Raw genomic sequence first — 21,779 nt, 5'->3', positions numbered from 1 at the left:
TTATGATCTATAGCAATCAAATGTGGCAATTCACAACGGAAATGCCCATGCTTGGTGCTCACACTTTCATGTGCTCTTTTGGGTACTGTGTCATGCCAAGGAAGAGACATGGATGTGACTTCCGTGAATGCAACCATTTCATCCTTTCATGAATCATCCGCATACATTCGTGCTCATCCATGGGAGAAACGTGCTCAACATACAATATGTCATGCCTAATAAAAGGGATCACATAAAGATGCTGACTAAAATACAGGAAACGATCACGAATGAAACACTCGAACAATGCGTGCGTATCAATCATGCGAACACATAATACTTCCTGTGAGGGTTCTTCGGACCTAGGCTCGAGAGCCAAGATCGATCCTTCGTGATTGATCGAATCTGCAACGAGGTTAGCTTCGCTAGAAAAAGCATCCACTAACACATCATCCTGGTGAACAATCACAGCTTCTTCATGCAACTCATCATGCTTGTGAGAAATCACATCTTGATCATGCAAATCACCATGCTTGTCATCATGCTCATCATTATCATCCAAATCATCATGCTTTTCACAATCATGCAAATCCTGTGTGTCCTGCTTTGGAGAAAAAGAGACTGAGAGAGTCTTCTTCTCCTGAATCCTTTCAATCTTGTCCTGCATATGAGCAATGAGAGATGGAGAATGAACAATGTCCTCTCCATGAATGACAATAAGAGAATCACTGTCGGCATTGAGAGTTATAGTGTTAGCCGAAAAATTCATGAGAGCGTCATTATCATGAAACCATGTAATGCCCAAAATCATATCACATCCTGAGAGAGGAGAAACAACAAATCTTCTAGTGAAGGCAGCTTGTTGAATGACAAATAACACATCAAGGCACTCCTCCGTGATGAGAGCGTCCATACCGGGACGAAAGCCAGAGACCTCGATGGGAGATCTCGGACTAACTTCGAGGCGGGCTCTCTCAACAAGAGAGGAACTGATCACATCATGCATACTACCTGGGTCAAACAATATGACAAAACGCTGCCCCGACGTACGACCATAACATTTAAGGAGAGAATCATCAATGGGAGGGTCAGGAGAAACGTGGGGCACACTCGTGTTATCATTCATTGCATTGACAGAGGAAGTGGGTTATGTGGATTCTTTAGATTCATTCGATTCAAGCTTAGGACATGTTCTTTTTATGTGACCCTTAATGTGACAATGAAAACGACGACCTTCCTTAGAATAAGTGCTTTGCTCTTCCGACGTGATGTATCCTCCTACAATTCCTTGTGCTACCTTTCCATCTCGAGTAAGCTTAGGTTTAGTAATTGAGTTAGCCTTACCCTTTTATTCATTGGAAGAATTCTTTTTTGAGAGACTGTTGGAAGATTGGTTAGAAGAGTTACCATTCTTACCATTCTTACCGTTCTTTCCGTTCTGAGAAGTCTGCGAGGTACTTGTGGAGGTCTTGTTCTCCTTAGGCTTTCCCTTGTTGTGCTTCATTTCTTGTGCTAGAGCAATCGCTACCGCCTTGTTGAGATCAATTGGATCGAGAACCTCGACATCGTACTTGATATACACGTCCAATCCAAAGAGAAAAGCCTCTTTGTGCTCATCATCCGATTTTTGTAATTGAGTGTCTAGCTGCAAAACACGATTAGAAAAAGACATGACTGGCATACCATTTTGCTTGAGAGAGCGCCAATCATCCTTCAATCGTGCGAGGTACTGAGGTGGCATAAACCGCGCCTTGAGCTTGTCTTGAAAATCAGCCCAATTGAAGGAAAGGGGGCGTGAATCCGTCGGCTTCCTCTAGGTGCGCGGCTAGTTGTGCCTCTTACCATGTGGTACCAATTAATGGCATCATCGGCAAGGTACATAGTTGTCGTCAAAACTTTGCTATTTCGTGTCTTCTTAGTTGTCGCAAAATAAACATTAAATTGATGCAGCCAAGAATGAATAACCGTAGCATCCATCTTACCGTCATACTTACTGAAAGTCAACTTCTCTGTGACTGGGTGGTTGGAATCCGCATCGTGGCTTGCACCACTGGAGGAACTCCCACGATCTTTGGGTGGTTCAGTTTTCGAGGCTAGCGCTTGTCGAAGCAATTCTTGAGTGCGTAGCTCTCTTTGAGCTTCACGCTCGGTCTCCAAAGCAAATCTGAGTTGTACGCTCGGCCTCCAAGGCCGCGCTTCTTGCCACCTCGTCCGCCTTTCTTTGTTGTTTTCGTTCTTTGCGTGCGTCGTGCTCGCGTTCTAAAGCAAGGCGATTGTCTTCTTGTTGTGCGGCAAGTCTTGCGTTTCTTTCGTCGCGCTCACGGTCCTGAGCAAGGCGATTTTCTTCTTGCTCACGGTCCCTAGCAAGGCGATTTGCTTCTTGTCTATCCATCATGGCCATCATTTGCTTGACCATCTCCTCCATAGGGTTTGGTACACTTGGCGGCGTAGATGGCGAAGGGGGAGGGTTGAAAAAATTTCCTGGTGGGGAAAAAGTCTTCGTCGCCTCTCTCATGCTCATCACCTATATGCGAAGTATCCATTCCGCTTCGGGTGACGACCATACACTATGATCTTTGGTTCTTAAGTTCACGAGGAACTTGGGTTTTTGAGGGTCTTGGGTTCTTGGGTGCTTGAGGATCTTGGGGTTCTTGAGGTTTTCTTTCGCTTGTAAATCGCGTTTGAGAAGGGTCTTCTCTTCACCCGAGTTCTACTCTTTTCCGCAGGCGCACCCCTTGGCGGCCTTGCGCTCACACCAAGGTTGCTTTTTCCCACCTCACGTCGATTGGCTAGCCGCTAAGTGCACGGTCCGTTCTCAATGAGTGAAAAGAGACACAAGGGGAGGCTGGACAAGTCCTTCTTTCTTGGAATTCCTGTCACTCTTCAACAAAACACGATTAGGAATCGACACGCCCAAGCGAACTTGGGTTCGTGCGACCTCAACAAGCAAAAAAATTCTTGTGGTTCTTTCCTTGAGTGATACAGAACACTGCCAAAGCTTTGATACCAATGTTAGGTGCAGCGGAATGATTGTTTGCGCTTTGCTCAAGATGAGTGCTCTGAACTGTGCTCAAGGGTTCCTTTTAGTTCTTATGGAAGGGAGAGCCTTCCGTTCTTAATGGAAAGTGCTATGATCACAAACAAAGTGAATGAACACCGTGCGTGTGAGTGTATGAGACTGAGAGATAGAGAGAGAAGAGAGATACGACACCAGAGACGTTGTAAAACCCTCCTCCGAAGGCCCCACTCTCGTCGGCGAGAGTGGTCTACTTATGATTGCAAAAAGGCGTACAATGATGATGCATGGACTGATGCAACTCGTGACTATGTCGTTGACGACGATGAAGACTTAATGGCTGAAATCGATGCTCTTCTATCTGCTGTCCACAAGGAGTCTATGGCTGAAAATCTGGGACCACTTTGGAGTGCTGAAAATGACTGTTTTGCTGTTGTTCTTGTGGCTAAAAAATCCCTGATGTGGCTGCGTTTTTAGGGCTGATCTTCCTGCCCAAAAACGCTATTGTCTACAGTGGCCTAGGGCTGAAAACATACACTGTTTTACCTGCTGAAAATGACTGATGCAGCTGCGTTTTTAGGGCTGAAAACGCTGATGTGAAAAACGCTGGGACTTGCAGCTTGGATGGCGATCACAAACGCTAGAGGATAGGGATCTGCTGCGGTCAAGGACTGCTGAAAACGCCATGCAGAGGTGGAGTTTGGCGATGGCAAAAACGCTAGGGTTGGGAGGATTGCCGGCGGTAAGGTGCTTGATGGCTGAGGAAGGTGCCTGTTGAGCGGGAAGCTCCTACTGCCTCTTCTGCCAGAAAGTGCTAACTTGGGTTTGCTTATATATTAACTTAGCAAAATTGCCCTACCTACTTTTGTTGGGAAGTCACTTAAAAATAATAAGTGAAAAATACCAAAATTAGGAAAAATAGGCTAAATGCATTGGAAAATTCCCATGACTGAATCCGATGGATTCTGAAGGGAATACTGATGATCATGCTGTGTGCAACCGGAGGATATGCATCTACACTAAGTGACTGGGCATGCACGGTCTACGAATAGACTCACAAAAGTGTCAGATCACTTCTAAACTAGACTTGACTGGATTGACTGAACCCTGATCATGCTGTAGCTTGTCCACGGACACATAGGGTTAGATGTATCACGTGACAACAAAACTGATCCTTTTGCTCCAAAAAGGGATCTTCCGAAAAGAAGCAACTAGCAAAAAGGTATCCCAAAACCTTTGGCAATAAGTAGCCAAGGTATCTTCCTTTGTCATCCCATGCCATGACAATGTCCTCTTCCTATTCCTCTGTCAACCACACAAAATATAAGTCGTTTGAACTTTACCCATGTCTTTGGTGCTGTCTCATGCAAAAGTAGGGTCAACCACCATGTATGTGCATTACTTTTAAGAAAAGATGCCGCCTTTCGTACCTTGGAGGTTTTGGAGAAACTACCCCTAGAAAAAGCAATGTCAAATTGTTGAATGTAAGGAAAAGCTCATGGGAATCCTTGAAGCATGAATATGTGTCAAACATTATTACTTGAACTCTTTAGTCTTCTTTTTCTTCTTCTCAAAGTTGTCGTGTTGAGTGGCTTCTTACCATAAATGGTACCAAAAGGGTGGGTATCAGTGTCTGAACTGTCGAAAGAGGACGAGGCCTCCTCTTGTGATCTGCTAGATTGCTTTCTATGCTTTCTAGACCTTTTCTTGGATTTGCTTGTCTTGCTTTTCTTGGTCTTTCTCCGCTTCTTCAGCCTTTTCTCGTCCTCATTGGAACTAGAGGGTACCAAAAGGGTGGGTATCAGTGTCTGAACTGTCGAAAGAGGACGAGGCCTCCTCTTGTGATCTGCTAGATTGCTTTCTATGCTTTCTAGACCTTTTCTTGGATTTGCTTGTCTTGCTTTTCTTGGTCTTTCTCCACTTCTTCAGCCTTTTCTCGTCCTCATTGGAACTAGAGGGAGAGGAACTGTGGAAACTTTCTGAAGATGAAGAGCTGGGGTCATCTTGAAACGAACACGCTTCTTAGATCCACTAGCCATCTTGAAAGTCGATTTGCAACCCAGATAACCAAGGTGATCCTTTGATTTGATTTTCTTTCGAGAGTGCTTTGTGCTTTACATCAACCAACTTATCTTTTGTTCAATTGCTTCGTCAAACTCTTCTTGCGAGTACAGTTTCAGCTTTTTTGCACCCGACTTTGCTTTTGTCTTTCAGGTTGACTTGAGAGCTGAATAGACGGCTTCTCACCATCTAGAGAACCTCATCAAGTGGATGATTCTTCAGGTGCTTCACATATTTCGGGTCCTTGGAGGAATTGATCTTTCTTTTCATGCACGTGTCAACCTGGAGCTTACGTTGGTACTCCATTTTGTTGAGATCCCCCCGCCAGAAACTTGCCATGATCTTCTGAGTCCCGGTAAGGAGGCTTGCTCCCGTTGGAATCTCCATTGGTTTCTCCATTCCCCTGCTGGGATTTGGAGTGCATTTCATCTTCCACAGAGGCGTAGTCAAAGGGGTGTCGTCTCTGTCGGATTCTCTACTAGAACCCATGTGTGCTACCAAAAAAGGATTGGATCCCTTGAGGAGAAGAATTGTTTGAGCTATGATATCGCTGTAACAGGCTTGGACACCCAAGCGAGAAATCAATAGCAACACACTAATAGAAACTGCATCAAATGAATTTGAATAGAGAGAGAGAAGAGAATGGGCACGAAGTGGCAAAGTTCCTCTTCCAAATGCACTGGCCCCAAAGACTGGCGCCCCTTTCAGTATTTCTTTCTTTATTGATGATTCACAAAGTACAACATCAGGGGAGCACCTCCTCTGCAGTCTGCGCACTGTAGAGTGCTAGAGAGGGCCCCCAAGGTTCATACTTAAAGGTCCAAGACCAAAACGTATCAAATATGAAAGGTGGCACCAAAAAAACAGTTTCGGCCATGAATTCTGGTATGTCCGTATAGGTGCCACATCATCAGGTTACAAACTTGTCTGACTTTGTTTTGGCCAGTTTCGGGTGCTTTAAACAGGTCCTCTTTCACTAGATTGCCAAGTCATCACATTTGTGACATCGGGGCTGATCTGATGCACCGATCTGATTTAATTCAATGTGGGCTGCATGTGGCCACCACGGAAAAGGTATGGGGCTGATTTGCACACTGAATGTGAGAGATACAAGGGCTAATAGTTGGCTGCAAAATCACAGATGCATATGGCAGATCTGAGGCTGATTTGCAGATTTAGGACAGCAAGGGAAAGATGGAAGATGATGGTGGGGGGGGATGATGACCACAATGGGCACCAGAGGATTCACCTGTTCAAGCTAGGAGATGGGCTGCAAAGCAGGGACGATGGCTGCCAGGAGATTGCAAGAATGAGGGGGTAGGTTTGGGTCATATCACCAAAGACACCAAGGCTGATGGTAGCCGCCAAAATGCAAGATTACTCGTCTAGCAGCTCTCAATATAGTGAGGGGAAGGGTTTCATTTTTTATATGGGTTCTTCAGATCTAAAGATCCGCAAGTCACCACTAGGTTATGCTAGAGACAACTCATCTCGAGTACCATAGCCTATAGGTCAGTGGTAGCACTATGTGGGAGGAAATAAACCTCGAGTTTTGATGCACTGGCCTCAAAGCTTACAGTAGCAAATCCTCAAAAGTTTGTGGCTGTCGACTTTTCCCTGAAAGTGCACATGCATAGTTTCAGGGTACTTTTGTAAGGAGATAGAGGCTGCAGGTGTTGTAAGTAGGAGCTGGATGTTCTTTTAGAAGAGCTCATGTCTGTTCAATTTGGTAAATTGACAGGTCTACCTTCTCTTGAGAATAGTGCCTGTGAAGAAACTTTCCATTCATCAAAATTAAGTCTCTGCTCATGAGTAACTGTGTTTTCGTTTGCACCTCATTGGTGACACATCTGTCTTTACATCTATAAGAGCAGGTGTTTGGATTCCTGTTTTTATTTCTCCAATTTTGGTCTTTGATGTTGTAAAAGTGTGCTTTTCAGCTTTCTTATCCATGATGTTATGCCATCTTTGATAAGTTTCCTGTTTGGTTGTGGATAGGCAGCAGCTGCTTTAACTGTTGGAGTTGGTAGTTTTGCAGATCCGAAAGATGCACAGGGCCTTTTTCACTTTTTAGGTAAGCTAAGATTGGTTAATGCTTTCTTCTTGAGCCAAAAGATATATTAAGGCTTTTCGTTTTTCTAGATTGTGACTGTAACTAAAGCTGTAGAAAGAAAGAAAGGACCAAAGAAAGATTTTTTAACATCTTCTAGAGGCCGAGCTTGGTCTATGTGACATTTCTATGTTCAATTGCGAAAGCTCACTTGTCATCCCAAAAAGGGAAAACTGAGTGACAATACTAGAATAAAAGCTAGAGAGTTGCAAAGAGGCAAGCAGCTGTGGGCAGGGTTGTCCACGTCCGTCTAACGGAATGATCCGTCCGTTCCGTCCCGTCCCGTCTGTCCCGTCCGTTCCGTTCGATAAAAAAAAAAAGACCGTTGGTGGACTTTTTTGACCGTTTTTACACCGGTTTTGTAGCGCCACGTGCTGGCAGTTTTTGAACGCTAAAACTTGAACGTTGGGGGCCTTGGAGCCTTGGCCCTTGGGGCATCATAAGCCAATGTGCCATCCCACCCCCAACATCCACACACACACACACACACACACACACACACAAATGTCAAAGCCACATGGGCCATGGCCATGGCACATGGAATTTGAATTTTGAAGCATGCTCTCTCTTTAACTCTTCTCCCTCTCTCCTCAAAACCTATATAAGGTTGCCCACCCTCTCTTCTTCTCCATATATCCCTCAAGCTCTCATTCATTTCCTTCCCTACTCAAGCTCCCTCAAAATCTCTCCATTCATCAAGGGCCAAGGCTTCAAGCTTTGGCACTCCATCAAGGCTTCAAGCTCCCTTCATCTCCTTCAAGCTCTCCATTGTTCCTTCAAGCTCCCTTCATCTCCTTCAAGCTCTCCATTATTCCTTAAGCTCCCTTCATCTCCATCCATCTCCTTCAAGCTCTCCATTACTCTAAAGTTCTCTCATCACTGCCCATCCCTCAAGCTCTCCATAATGCCGTCCGCTCTTCATGAAGCCTTCAACAAGCATTGCCGCTACTTTGAAAGGGTGAAGAACAAGCGAAATGTTTGCAAATGGTATTGCAAATATTGCCCGAAGACCATGACCTCAAGCTCCACCCGCCTTATCATCCACTTGACCAAGATGGGAGGGGAAGCGGGTCCTTTCACTTAGAACTCTCTCTTTATGCTTTAAAGTTTGCACCCATGGGCCGTGAGACTATGAGTTGTGTCACTACTTTTTGTCACTTGTATCTCTCGAGCCTCGACTCTCTACTTATGTAATGAATTATGAAATCAAATGCAATCATGATCATCTTTTTTCGAACATTGCCGTTTCCAATGTCCATGGCCAAATCTTTAATGTTCTTACTTGTAAGACATCTCCTTTAAGTTGTATGTACTTAATACTAAGTAGTTACTCATAATAGAGTAAAAGCTCTGAAAAATATATGATTTATTTTTTTGCATCGTACGTTACTTCAACGTACGTCTAATTTTTTTTAGTTCGATTAGTACCGCACGTCTTCGTACGTGTAACCATCGTACGTGACCGTACGTGTCAACTATGGCTGTGGGGTATGCTTTATGCCTTAAGTTAGTTTATTTTTGTGCTCAAGGCTATTCCAATACAGAATTTTTTATGGATTCTGTTCCTTATCTTACCCCTATCTGTTTTTCATTTAACATGGCATCTTCTAAAGGGGAGGGATAGTTTCAAGTTTTCTTTTGCATGGGACTTTCTTTTTCTGGTCGAAGTCTTCACAGTCCCATGAGCGCCGGAAGACATCCCTATTGTAAATTTCTGATGTTCGGAATTTCAATAAGATGCCAATATGAACCTCTTACATGCTTAGATTACCCAGCACTGCTGCTTGTACTTCTTGTCACAGCCATCCTAGTAATTTTTGAAATCGACTTCTCGACTATTATCATGTGTGAGGTTTTATCTTTTGTCGTTTCTCACAGTCACACTCTCCTCTATAAGTTGTAATATGTTTTTTTGTAACCGTTCGTCTTGGTCCAAGCAGTTCAGAACATCATCAAGCAGTTGCTTACCCATTCATTTTAATAACTACTACTTGTTAAAAGCTTTGCAATCTTAAATTTGTGCAGAGCACATGCTTTTCATGGGCAGTTCCAAGTTTCCAGATGAGAATGAGGTAAGCGCTCGACAAACAGGACAACCATTTAAGTATGAATCTTGGCATTGACATTTTTTTTACATATATCCTATTTTACATCCATAGAGGATCCTTGAAAGCATTTACTCGAAAAGAAAAACAAAAAGTTGTGAGCTGCTTTGCATTGACATGTCTGCAGTATGATAGTTTTCTTTCAAAACATGGAGGCTCCTCAAATGCATTTACGGAAACTGAACACACTTGCTACTACTTTGATGTGAACCACAAGTTTTTGAAGCCTGCACTTGACAGGTAATTGTTTGCATGCTGGAAAACTGCTACATAGAAGCTGTTTTATAATGACTATTGAATGTATTTGTAATTCCAGGTTCTCACAATTTTTCATATCTCCTCTAATAAAAGAGGAAGCTATGGAGCGAGAAGTACAGGCAGTGGACTCAGGTAGCTTACAGATTTTTTACTGACCCTTTGTTTCAAGGAGGGTTTCTGAATGGTTAGCAAATGTTGGCTGTCAAAGAACTGAAGGCTTGCATCAGTCAAAGAGCGCAACATTAGTTGTATTCTACACACACAGGCACATGCGTGTGCTCACAGACACACGCACATGTGCACACTTGTGCACACACGCACATGCATGCATGCATGCCATACAGATTACATACATACATGTGTACTGGCATGTATGGGGAATGGACACGGGACGGGGCTTAGAGTGGAATCTTGTTTCCACGAGGGGTCCGAAACAAGGAAGCCCAAAATGGGTCCCATGTTAGACATATACATTAGATGTACATATACATAGACACATAACACATACATACATGTACCTTTGTCCATTTTCCCTTCACGGGTCTTGGTTAGTTCTTCTTTGATAGCCTTCTTAGCTACTTTGCTGGTCTTTATATGCCCGATACATAGGATGCCACTTCCCTCTTGACATAGTTAGTTTTGTCTCGCATTAGGATCTTCACCTTCTTCCACTCTCAGCGATCTAAATGAGTGCTATTATCTTTTATCTTGCTATTGATCGCGTTTATGTTCTTATTGATGGAGTCCTTGTCATGAGGACAGGCACCACGTGCCAACGAAAAAGAACAAACCGAACAACTTTAAGCACTTCAAATAACAACTGAACTGAAAGAGATGCACAACACACGAGACGGGAGCACTGGCCCCAAACCCTGGCGCCCCTTTCGGAATTTCTTTATATTGCTCGAACTCAGTGCATTGCCGGTACTCCATCTTTTGCACCTTTTGCGGAAGCATACCAGAGAATGAGCCCTTGCCTCATATTTAAAGGCCCTTGGTCTCTAAAAAGCAGTTACATGAAAAGCATCAAACTCTAGAAGCATTTGATTCAAAAGCTCGCATTGAAAATCAGCCAACGCAAATTACGAAAATTTGTATAGGTGCCACGTCAGCACAACCAGCGTAAAACCCGGAATTCCGTATTGTCTGCTACGTCAAGTCCAACACGAATTGCGGGATGTCGGTACAGTTGCTACGTCATCATTTGTTATGCGTGTATGTGTCGGCTTTTGCTTCTAGTGACTTGGGCCCCCATCGGATGGGGTCCCATAAGTTGGTGGGAACTCCTTTTTAAAAATAGGCCACTCGCCAAGACTTTGCAAGTTGGTAAAACTTCTTCTGCTGCTTCTGCTTCTGCTACTGCTTCTTCACTTAGGGTTTAGGGTCCTCGGTCGGGATCTGCAGATTGGATCTGTTCTTTAGTGACTTGACACGTCAGCAGTTTGTGGCAGTCCTTGAGCATCCTTTCCAAGTTAATGAGCTTGGTCTCCATGCTGGCCATCTTTGCACGGTCCTTGCATCCGTGGGGCAATTCACCCTTCGTAAATCATTGTGAACACCAATCCTACAAAAAGAGCCAGCAAATGTGGATTGTGTAGAGGGGTATGTTGGTGTGTAAGGGATGTTTGTGCGATGGGGTGTATACGTGCATGATATAATGAATGGGTTTATGTGTATGAGGATGGGTGTGTATGGATACCAAAGAAACTGTTTGCTAGAACACTCCTTTATATGTAGTAGAGCGAGTCATATGGCAGTTAAATGCACTAGGAGGATAGAACGTCCAGAGCAGAGGCAACATACAGAGCATCGAGAGAGACGGGCAGAGTCAGGGTCTAGGAGGTCAGAGGTTGATAGAGCCGGTAGGAGAGAAGCCAAGATGAGGAGATAAAGGCATACAAAGATGCCTCTAGTTAGACAGGTATATAGGCGCAGGATACTCCACATGGTTCACCTCTTTAGGCTTGCTCTTCTTCGGTAGAGATTCCACTTGTTTCTCTTGAGCCTCAACCTAGGAGGATGCACTAGGACGGTAGAATGTCTAGAGCAAAGGCAACATATAGAGCATCGAGCTGAAGCACTAGGAGGATAGAATGTCCAGAGCAGAGGCAACATACAGACCATTAGCGTCAGGGTCTAGGAGGTCAGACGTTGAGAGCTGGGTGGAGTGAAGTCAAGATGAGGAGATAAAGGCAGACAAAGATGCCTCTAGCTAGACAGGTATACGGGTGTAAGATACTCCACAGGGTCCACTTCTTTAAGCTTGCTCTTCTTCGGTAGAGATTCCACTTGTTTCTCATGAGCCCCAAAGGGCCCTTGGGGATATTGCTGTTCTTTAAGGTCTAGAGGTGATTGTTAGGGAATAAAGGCCTAAGTGCCTTGTACTTATAACTTATAAGTTAAAAAGACTTATAAGTGAGGGGGCCCAAGTGTGAATGGCCCCCTAGTCACTTACTCATATACTCAAATGTGAAGCCCAAAAGAATAACAGCGTGACTTCTCCCAAATTCAACGAATTCTCTCTCTCTCACGTTTTTTCCCTGCGCAAGCGTCTTCTGCGCCACTCTCCCCTTCTCCTTCACTCTCATTGCATAAGACAGCAAGTGGGCTCTCTCTCCTGCTCCCCCACACATGGTATCAGAGCTTTAGGGTTTCCAAGAGAGCCATTTTCGCAACACAGATCAGAATTCTGTTCTTGCTCGCTGCGGGAAGGATATTCAACCGTTTTCAATCAACTCTGTCGCGAAGGGATCCTCTCACCGTGTAGAATCGACCTCCGGTGACAGTTTCCCCAAAATTAGGGTTTCAAAAACTGGCGAACAGCAGCCTATTTCTGCTGAAATTGACCAATTTCGGGGTCAATTTGATGCAATTTCATTAGGGCAAGTCTCACAGGTCAATCTTACAGGTGTTTCCACCAACGAGGTTCTGAAAATTCAGCAAAACAGGTGTTTACAGGTCTGATTTTTGCCCTAAAACAGGGAATTTCAGCAAGCAAATGATGTATACACCTTGTGGAAACCTTTGGTAAGGGTTTGGCAGTGAATGTACGCCGTTTTGGGGTGATTTCGCGTGAAATTTGCTCGCTGTTTTTCTGTAACAGCAAGCTGTTTTTTGCCCGATTGCGCACATTTGGGCGTGTTTAGGTCGGCAAAACAGGGTTTCAGTGTTTGCAATCACTCAGAATGGCTTCTAGCAGTGAAAGTGGCAATTTGTTGCACATTCGCAAGCTTGAAGGGGCCCATAACTTTGCTATATGGAAGAAGCAATGTTATAATGTGATGTTGTAGAAGAAACATGCGAAACCTATTAAGTTACAGGGTGTGAAACCGGTTGATATGGAGGTTGAAGAATGGGAAGAAGTGGACGAGTTGGCTCGCTCTACGATCATGCTTTCGGTGTCTGACAATTTACTCTTCAATGTAGAGAATGAGCAGATAGCATGGGGCATGTGGAAGCGTTTAGACGAGTTGTATGCACAGCAGAGTGCTGCCAGTAAAGTGTATTGGCTTAAGAAGCTTATGGATCTCCGCATGAAGGAGGGCACGCACATGTCAGTGCACCTCAATGAATTTAATTCTATTTTCAGCCAACTGACAGAGCTGAAATTCACGATTGATGAGGAGTTCAAAGCTACTTTTCTGCTATGCACATTGCCCGAGAGTTGGGATGTATTCCGGACAGCTCTTAGTAACTCAAGTGCGTCACTTAAGTATGCAGATGTAGAGAGTTCTCTCTTGATGGAAGAGATGAACAGGAAGAACACCACAGGTGGGTCTTCTAATGCATTGCACTTGAGAGGCAGGTCTCAACAGAGGGAAAAATCTGACAGTAAGGACAGGGCACGCAGCAAATCTCGTAGGAAAGATGTTGTGTGTCATCATTGTGGAAAGAAAGGGCATTATAAACGGGAATGCTATGAATGGAAGAAAGAGAAGAACAAGGGTGCTGAAACTGATGCAAAGGACAAGGGAAATGCCAAGAAGAGCACTGTGTTGATTGAGGAAATCAATGTTGCTAGTAGTTGTGACAGTGACAGCAACACTGATGTACTCAATGCTTCTTCTGTGGATGCACATACCCTTGCTATGGGTTCTGATGTGGACATGCATACTTGGATTCTTGATTCAGGTGCATCCTTTCATGTAACACCTCATAGGGATTGGTTTACACAGTACTCAGGTGAGGTGCAGGGCACTGTTTATTTGGGAGACAACTGTGCATGTGACATTGCAGGTATTGGCAGTGTCCAGTTTTCCTTTGTTGATGGTATGACTTTTGTTTTGCACAAAGTGCGTTATGTGCCACAACTCAAGAAGAGTTTGATTAGTACAGGGCAGCTAGATGATGCAGGCTATCACACCACTTTTGGTGATAGTAAGTGGAAAATTTGTAAAGGGGCCCGGATTGTAGCCAAAGGTTGTAAATCGGACACTTTGTATCCTTTGCATGTATCTAGTGTGCGTGACCATGTTGTCGCCGTAACCGAGTAGCCAAGTGTCTCTTTGTGGCATGGCCGGTTGGGACACATGAGTAAAAGAGGAATAGAAACTCTGTCTCGTTGTGGTTATTTGCCGTGTTTGAGGTATGCTGATTTTTCTCATTGTGAGCACTGTATTTATGGTAAGCACAGTCAAACACCGCACAAAAGGTCACTTTCTTTGAAGTCTGACAGGTTAGACTTAGTGCATTCCGATGTATGTGAAATGCCACAGTTGTCCTTAGGGGGAAAGAAATATTTTGTCTCGTTTATCGATGATGCTACACGTAAGGTGTGGGTGTATCCAATACGTGCTAAAAGCGATGTTTTGGATACTTTCAAGAAGTTTCTTGCGTTTGTTGAGAATCAAACTGACAAGAAGCTTAGGTCTTTGCGCTCAGACAATGGGGGAGAGTATGTATCAAAAGCATTTATTGACTTTTGTGCTACTAAAGGTATTAAAAGAGAGCTTACGGCTCCTTTTAATCCCTCTCAGAATGGAGTTGCAGAGAGGTTGAACCGGACTATCCAAGAGAAAGTTCGGAGTATGCTGTCACATGTTGCATTACCTCATGGTTTTTGGGCAGAAGCTGTGCAAACAGCTATTCACTTGATTAATCGCTCACCTAGCAAGGCTTTGGGTGGAAAGGTGCCTGAGGAGGTGTGGTCTGGCAAGCCACCCTCATATGCACATTTAAGAGTGTTTGATTGTGAGGCCTATGTTCACATCCGGAGTGAACTGCGCACCAAACTAGAACCAAAGTCTCATAAATGCATTTTCCTAGGATATGGTGAGGATGGTGAAATGGGGTATAGATTATGGGATCCCGCATTACGGAAAATCATACGCAGCAATGATGTCATCTTCAATGAGAATTGCATGCACAAACAGCCCACAAAGGTCGAGGAAGTGCGCCGGGTTGTTTTTCGTGAAGATGTTACATATGGACAGCCAAGAAGGCCCAATGTTCAGCAGTCTTTACATGCTGAAAATGGTGCTGAAAATCAGCCCCAACAAGTTGCCATTGATGCACCACAGGTAGGGGAACAGGTTGATGCTCCTAGACCGCCCGTTGTTGCGATGCAACCGGCTGAACAGCCTGCTGTTTTTGATGGTTTACAGGCTGAAAATCCACCTGTTGTGGATCATTGGGTGCGTAGGTTTACTCGGGTGACAAGGCCCCCCGATAGATATGAACCGTCTTTGGACTATGTCATGCTTACTGATTGTGGTGACCCGTCTTGCTATAAAGAGGCTATGCAACGGGAAGACAGTAAGAAATGGTTCAAAGCAATGGTTTCGGAAATGCAGTCTTTGGAGAAAAACCATACATGGGACTTGGTTGATTTGCCTAAAGGGCATAAGGCTCTGCCATGTAAATGGGTTTACAAGACCAAGGTCACATCTGATGCTTCTTCGAAGTACAAGGCACGTTTGGTTGCTAAAGGGTACAAGCAAAAGCATGGTGTGGATTTTGATGAGATTTTTTCTCCTGTTGTAAAGCTTGCCACATTACGTCTTGTTTTAGGCCTGGTTGCTTCTGAAGATATGGAGTTAAAGCAAATGGATGTCAAAACAGCGTTTTTGCATGGCGATTTGCTTGAGATGATCTATATGATGCAGCCAGAAGGTTTTGTGTCAAAGGGGCAAGAGAAGAAAGTATGTAGACTCTTGAAGAGCTTATATGGTTTGAAACAGTCTCCCCGTGCATGGTATCACAAGTTTGATACATTCATGAGGTCTCAAGGCTACAAAAGAAGTAATTCTGATCACTGTTTGTATATCAAAACGGCAAGTGATGGATCTCTTCTATTGCTGATTTTGTATGTTGACGACATGCTTATTGCGGGTAAAAATGTCACGGAGTTGGATGCATTACAGCAAAGCTTAAAGAATCGCTTTGACATGAAGGATCTTGGTGATGCTAATCATATTTTGGGCATGCGTATCTCTCGAGATAGACCTAACAGGCGTCTGTATCTATCTCAACGAGATTATGTTAATAAGGTGCTACATCGTTTTCATATGGATGGGGGAAAGGCACTTGGTACTCCGCTGCCTCCATATGTAAAACTGACTGCACATGACTGCCCAAACACAGATGATATGCGGGCTGAAATGGCCAAGATTCCTTATGCATCAGCCGTTGGCAGTTTGATGTATGCTATGGTTGCTACACGTCCGGACATTGCATTTGCGGTGGGAGTGGTAAGCAGGTACATGAGCAATCCTGGCAAAAAGCATTGGGAAGCAGTGAAGTGTATCTTGAGATACTTGAAAGGCACTAAAGACTTGTGCATTTGTTTTGGGAAGAGTGAGACATCTGTGCATGGCTTTACAGATGCAGATTTTGCTGGACATCCAGATTGCAGGAAGTCTACCTCTGGATATGTGTTTACATTCACAGGAGGTGCAGTTTCTTGGATTTCTAGACTGCAAAAATGTGTTGCTTTGTCTACCACTGAGGCTGAGTATGTGGCTGCCACTGAGGCATGCAAAGAAGCTTTGTGGCTCATGCGTTTGGTAGAAGAGCTTGGCACTAAGTCACCGGTTCCTGTGCTACACTGTGATAGTCAGAGTGCTATTATGCTTGCAAGGAATCCTGTTTTTCATGCCAAGACAAAGCACATAGAGGTGAAGTATCATTTTATCAGGAGTGTGCTTGATGACAAGAGCATTACACTTGTCAAGGTGCACACAGAGGACAATCCTGCAGATCTCTAGACCAAGAGTCTTCCAGCAGAGCGGTTTGCATATTGCCGTCAGATGATGGGTGTTGGATGAGTAAGTGCATGATTAGCTGTTGTATCATAGTTAGCTGATTCTTTGATCTCCCAAGGTACATTGCCTTTAGGTGGGAGGTTGTTAGGGAATAAAGGCCTAAGTGCCTTGTACTTATAACTTATAAGTTAAAAAGACTTATAAGTGAGGGGGCCCAAGTGTGAATGGCCCCCTAGTCACTTACTCATATACTCAAATGTGAAGCCCAAAAGAATAACAGCGTGACTTCTCCCAAATTCAACGAATTCTCTCTCTCACGTTTTTTCCCTGCGCAAGCGTCTTCTGCGCCACTCTCCCCTTCTCCTTCACTCTCATTGCATAAGACAGCAAGTGGGCTCTCTCTCCTGCTCCCCCACAGTGATGTCCCTCTTGTTGTGCTCATGACACAGTATGATGAAAGTTTTCCACCTTTTGGACATGATGTAAATGTATATGCTAGGAGATTTGAGAGATTGGGAACCATAATTTGTCTTGGTCATTTTTGTTTATTTAATGGACCTTTTGGGATCATACCTTTGTTATGAGCAGCATCGTATATTTATCATACCTTTGTTATGAGCAGCATCGTATATTTATCTTGAGGTGTGCCCTTGAGATGTTTGTTTTAATAGGAAGATTTTTGTCTTGGAAAAAAAAGGGAGAGAGAGATGATTGAAATGTTTATTTATGTTTGCAAAAGGCCTAAAAGACCTATCGCTTGTTTGTGTAGTTATCTAGCACTTGTTGTAAGGTGCAATGGAAGTGAATGTTGAACTTTGCTCAAGATGAGTGCTCCGAGCTGTGCTTAAGGTTCCTTTTACTTATGGAAGGGAGAGCCTTCCGTTCCTTTAGTGTGAGAGTGCAATGGATACAAACAAAGTGAATGGACACTGTGAATGAAGGTGCTGAGATTGAGAGATAGAGAGAGAAGAATACGACACCAGAATGTTGTCAAACCCTCCTCCGAAGGCCCCACTCTATGGCGAGAGCAATCTACTTATGATTGCACATATCTCTACAATGCTTGGACTTGCCGACGATGTCGATGACGATGAGGACGACGACGAGACGGGCTGAAATCTGAAAATGCGAAGGGCTGAAATCTGCAAATCTTTATTTGCTGAATTCTGACTCTTATGTCGGTGAGGATGTCGATGGCGACGATGCGACGACGACGCGCTGAAAATGCAGATGCTGAAATCTGCGTTTCCCGGGCTGAAACTGCAAACTTCGCGGGATCTGACCGTGTGGCGAGGATCTGCTCCGGGAAGGTGAGATCTGCGAGGTTCGGGACTTCTTTTGCGGGTGCTAACTCCTGAAAACTGAAAACGCTAATGCTTGTGGGGATTCCGTCGCAAAGATCTGCAAAAACACTGAAGTGTCTTGCAGATGCAAAAACGCTAGGGCTGAAAATGGTCTCGTTGTGGAGAATCTGCTAACGCTGGGGCTTTAGCTTGGTCTGCTATCGCCAGGAATCTGCAAGATCAAAAGTGCTGGCTGATCTGGTCCAAAAACGCTAGCTTTCTGCTACGAAGCAAAAACGCCTGGGGGTTCTGCTGAGAAGTTGCCTGTTGAGCGGGTGTTACTGCTGCTAGGGCTGAAATTGATATGTTGCAAAAACGCTATGGTAACTGTTGTGTATCTGCTTCCGTAGGCTGATCTGCAATTGCAAAACTCTGGGGCTGATCTTTGATGAGAACGCTAGTTGTGCTTTGTAGAAAACGCTAGGGGTGTTTGTTGCAAAAACGCTAGGTGTCTTGTTGGGGTCTTGCTGAGAAGGTGCCTGTCAGACGTTGGGTCTCTATTGCCTCTTCTGCCTGATAATGCTAGCACCAGGGTTTCTTATATACTTGCTTGTCAAAATTGCCCTACCCAGTTTCTCAACAAAAGTAGCTTAATAATAATAAGTGAAAAATGGCTAAAATAGGGAAAATAGGTCTATGCACTGTAAAAATGCTCTTGATGGATTCTGACTATAATTTGATGATCATGCTGTGTGCAACCAGAGGATATGCATCTACTCTAAGTGCCTGGACATGCACGGTTTGCGAATAGACTCACAAAAGTGCCAGAACACTTCCTAAACTAGGCTAACTGAACTGAACTGAACTAAACCCTTGTCATGAAGTAGCTTGTCCACGTACACATAGGGTTAGATGTGCACGTGACATGGGACAATGATAAAGTTGAAAAAGGAGGCGAGAATGTCAAGTTTAACACTTTTTCAAGGCTCAAGGGATGAAGCGAAAGCACTTGCTTTCATACAATAGTTTGATGCAGCTTTTTGGCAACTTTCCCAAAGCTGCCGAGGTTAGAAAAGCAACTTCTTTTTTTATATATATATATATTCTTTTTTTGACGAGGAATGCTCGCCAGTGGTGGTCACCTTTGTTTTTGCATGGACAAGCACATAAAACATAGGCGGGTTTCAAACAGTTGTTTGCTTACCATCGGTTAATTCAAACTTTTGAGGCAAACGTGTTGTCTACATGGAAGCATTTGGGGTTGAGGAAGATAGACACTCTCCCTTTTTACAATCAAAAGTTTTGGGACACCTTTCTATGAGTATGGAAGACTTCAACCAAAGGTTTCTCGATGTTTACCTTCTAGTGTTTTTCTTTAAGCTGATTCCCTTGAAAAACCAATGTGAGAGAGCGATGTATAAATTGGATTGCCATCACCATTAATTCTATCTCTAAACATGTATCAACAATGGACCATGTGCGGTCAGATACAAGCTTATGAAAGGAAAGCTAGAGTTTACCAGAGAAGATTCCCCGGCAAATAATCAAAACCCTTGGCCTCGTTTGACGCTACAACAACGAGAACTCTATTACACGGAGGCTGATGCTTTGGATGTTTTCAATCAGGGCATAATTTTATAATTGTCCCCAAAGAACAAATAGACCCATAGAGCCTGCCCCTGCTTAGACACTCGATAGATCCGCATGACCACCTCTGGCTAAGCGAGCTTGAACTACAATTGGACTTGTTCTTGCTAACATTTATGGAATAAATCTTGAAAGTTTCGATGAATTATGCAGAGTCTATGGAAAAATTAACGTCTTCAAAGCACTTATCTTCTTTCACCCGGGAGCCACTGAGAATTTTATCCATCCAAACTTCCTTGACTCTGAGCACGATTCACAAGCTGGAGAACTTGAAGCTGAGCTAGCCAGTGGGCTAACTCAAAAAGCACGACCGTTCATTGATGATATTCTAGTCACTATCCAAGGGTACCATGGAAAGGTAGACTTCCACATCATGAAGTTAGGCAATTGCGACGCTCTTTTGGGCATGCCTTGGCACGACAAGAATGATGCCAATATCCAAATATGAAACCATACCATCACTTCAATGCAAAAAGACAAGCTAGTCGCCTAAAAATGGATTGACCAAAGAAAACCCTAAATGAATTTTACAATTGCTTTGTATTTAGATATTTTTTGAATTTTGTTTAAGAATACTGTTTGAAATGGATGTTATTTGTTTTAGACTTGTTTTGATACCGACTTGAGATTGCTGGATTTTGGTTTTGCTACTGGTTTCAATACTATTGGCAAACTTTTGGTTCTCATGGCTTGGGCTTTCTAGAGAGGAGTTTGGAAGAGAAGATTTGATGCTGAAAATGTGTGAATATCTCATGGCCACAAAGTAGTGTTTGAGGGTCCTTGTCTCAGCAGTGCTTTCAAGCTCATTCCCTTTAGATTGAGGCCCTGACACTCAATTTATAGGCCGCAGGCCTTCCAAAAGCAGTACATATGAAAAGATTCAAGTCTTAAAGCATCTTTGCCCAGCGCAATTTGCGGAAATCCATATAGGTTCCACGTTAGCAACGCAAATCGCGGAAGCCCGTATGGTCTGCCACGTCTCCTCAGTGGAATTCGCGGACATTCGTATAACTGCCACGTGATCAACTCTTCACGCCACTTTTAGCCTTTCTGTCCCTTTGGCCCTATCGAACAGGACCCCAATTGAAACAACTTATAAAATGGATGTCCTTCAATTTTTAGGCCTCTGGGATAGGTTGTGCAAGTTGGTACAACTTCTTCTTCAACTTTCAGTAGGGTTTTGACCCCTCTTTGTTCGGAGTCCGTGCTTTAGGTCATGCTATGCTATCACTTTGTGACACCTCCATAACAAGGAGAGCCAGACTAAGGGGTTTGCGTTGAAGAAGCTATCGAATGCTGTAGAAGTCATCAATAAACCGCACGGACCAACATGTAATGGTGTCTTCCTAGTGGGTAGAGTCAGTCCTCCAAGATGAAGGGGAGCCAGACATAGAGTGTGCTTTTAGTCGTCCTCCACGACGAGGGAAAGCGAGACCTAGATGTTTGCATTGTGGTCATTTTCCGTAAAAGGGGTGGCTAAACTTAGCAATTTGTGCCGTCATGCCCGTATCTCGTCTCCAATCCTCCGGTATCAACCAAAGCACGATCCACACCAACAACGCCACTATGCGGTTATTGAGGGTGAGTGTAGACAACTTTTAAGGTAAAAATCCTTGGTGGGGAGGCTCGCGGAGACAGGTTGACCCATTGGGTTAACCCGCATCCACATTCGAGGGGAGCAGTTGCAGGGCACCACCTTGTAGCAGCTTTCCTTGGTGAGGCAATACCATAGTATCATAGAGCATTGAACGCTAGGTTGCTAACCTAACGGACCGATTGGATGAATCGAGAGAAATCAGATCCCTCCTACACCTAAGGAAGGGGGAAAGGACGAAATTCTCCTTAGTAGCAAAAAGTTTATAAACTATGTGCTAAAACTAAATGACTTGATGATACTGGTGCATGGGTTGCTTCATCAATGGGCAAGAAGAGTGATGGAGACTCTAATTGTCGCCGGATCGGGACTCCACCTACGAGCCGACGCCCAAGTTGGGTATGGCAATTTCTCTCGAAAACCCGCTGGGGTGATCAAGGTTTTGGCGAGTGAGGGAAACCAAGTCTCGCAGTATCTGGATCCCTACGGGGCTCTTGGGCGCTGTCACGCCCCTAACGGGGTCT

At 44.1% G+C, this 21,779-nt stretch overlaps 1 protein-coding gene across 3 annotated transcripts in view; it reads left to right on the top strand.

Moving 5' to 3' along the window:
- Window positions 1–21,779, top strand: part of LOC147453785 (Insulinase (Peptidase family M16) family protein) — a 56,439-nt gene that overhangs the window by 18,438 nt on the left and 16,222 nt on the right. For 2 of the 3 annotated variants that reach the window (XM_086515880.1, XM_086515878.1), the window contains exons 3-6: window positions 7,055–7,130; window positions 9,192–9,238; window positions 9,399–9,511; window positions 9,588–9,661. In XM_086515880.1, coding sequence (XP_086372006.1) covers window positions 7,055–7,130; window positions 9,192–9,238; window positions 9,399–9,511; window positions 9,588–9,661 — 310 coding nt within the window. The remainder of the gene's footprint in view (window positions 1–7,054; window positions 7,131–9,191; window positions 9,239–9,398; window positions 9,512–9,587; window positions 9,662–21,779) is intronic. The other variant, XM_086515879.1, reaches the window with a different exon arrangement.

The sequence above is a fragment of the Adiantum capillus-veneris genome, chromosome 7 (assembly GCF_014529385.1).
Source record: "Adiantum capillus-veneris isolate H3 chromosome 7, ASM1452938v2, whole genome shotgun sequence".
Taxonomy (NCBI): Eukaryota; Viridiplantae; Streptophyta; class Polypodiopsida; order Polypodiales; family Pteridaceae; genus Adiantum; species Adiantum capillus-veneris.
This window is presented reverse-complemented; position numbering and strand designations above follow the sequence as displayed.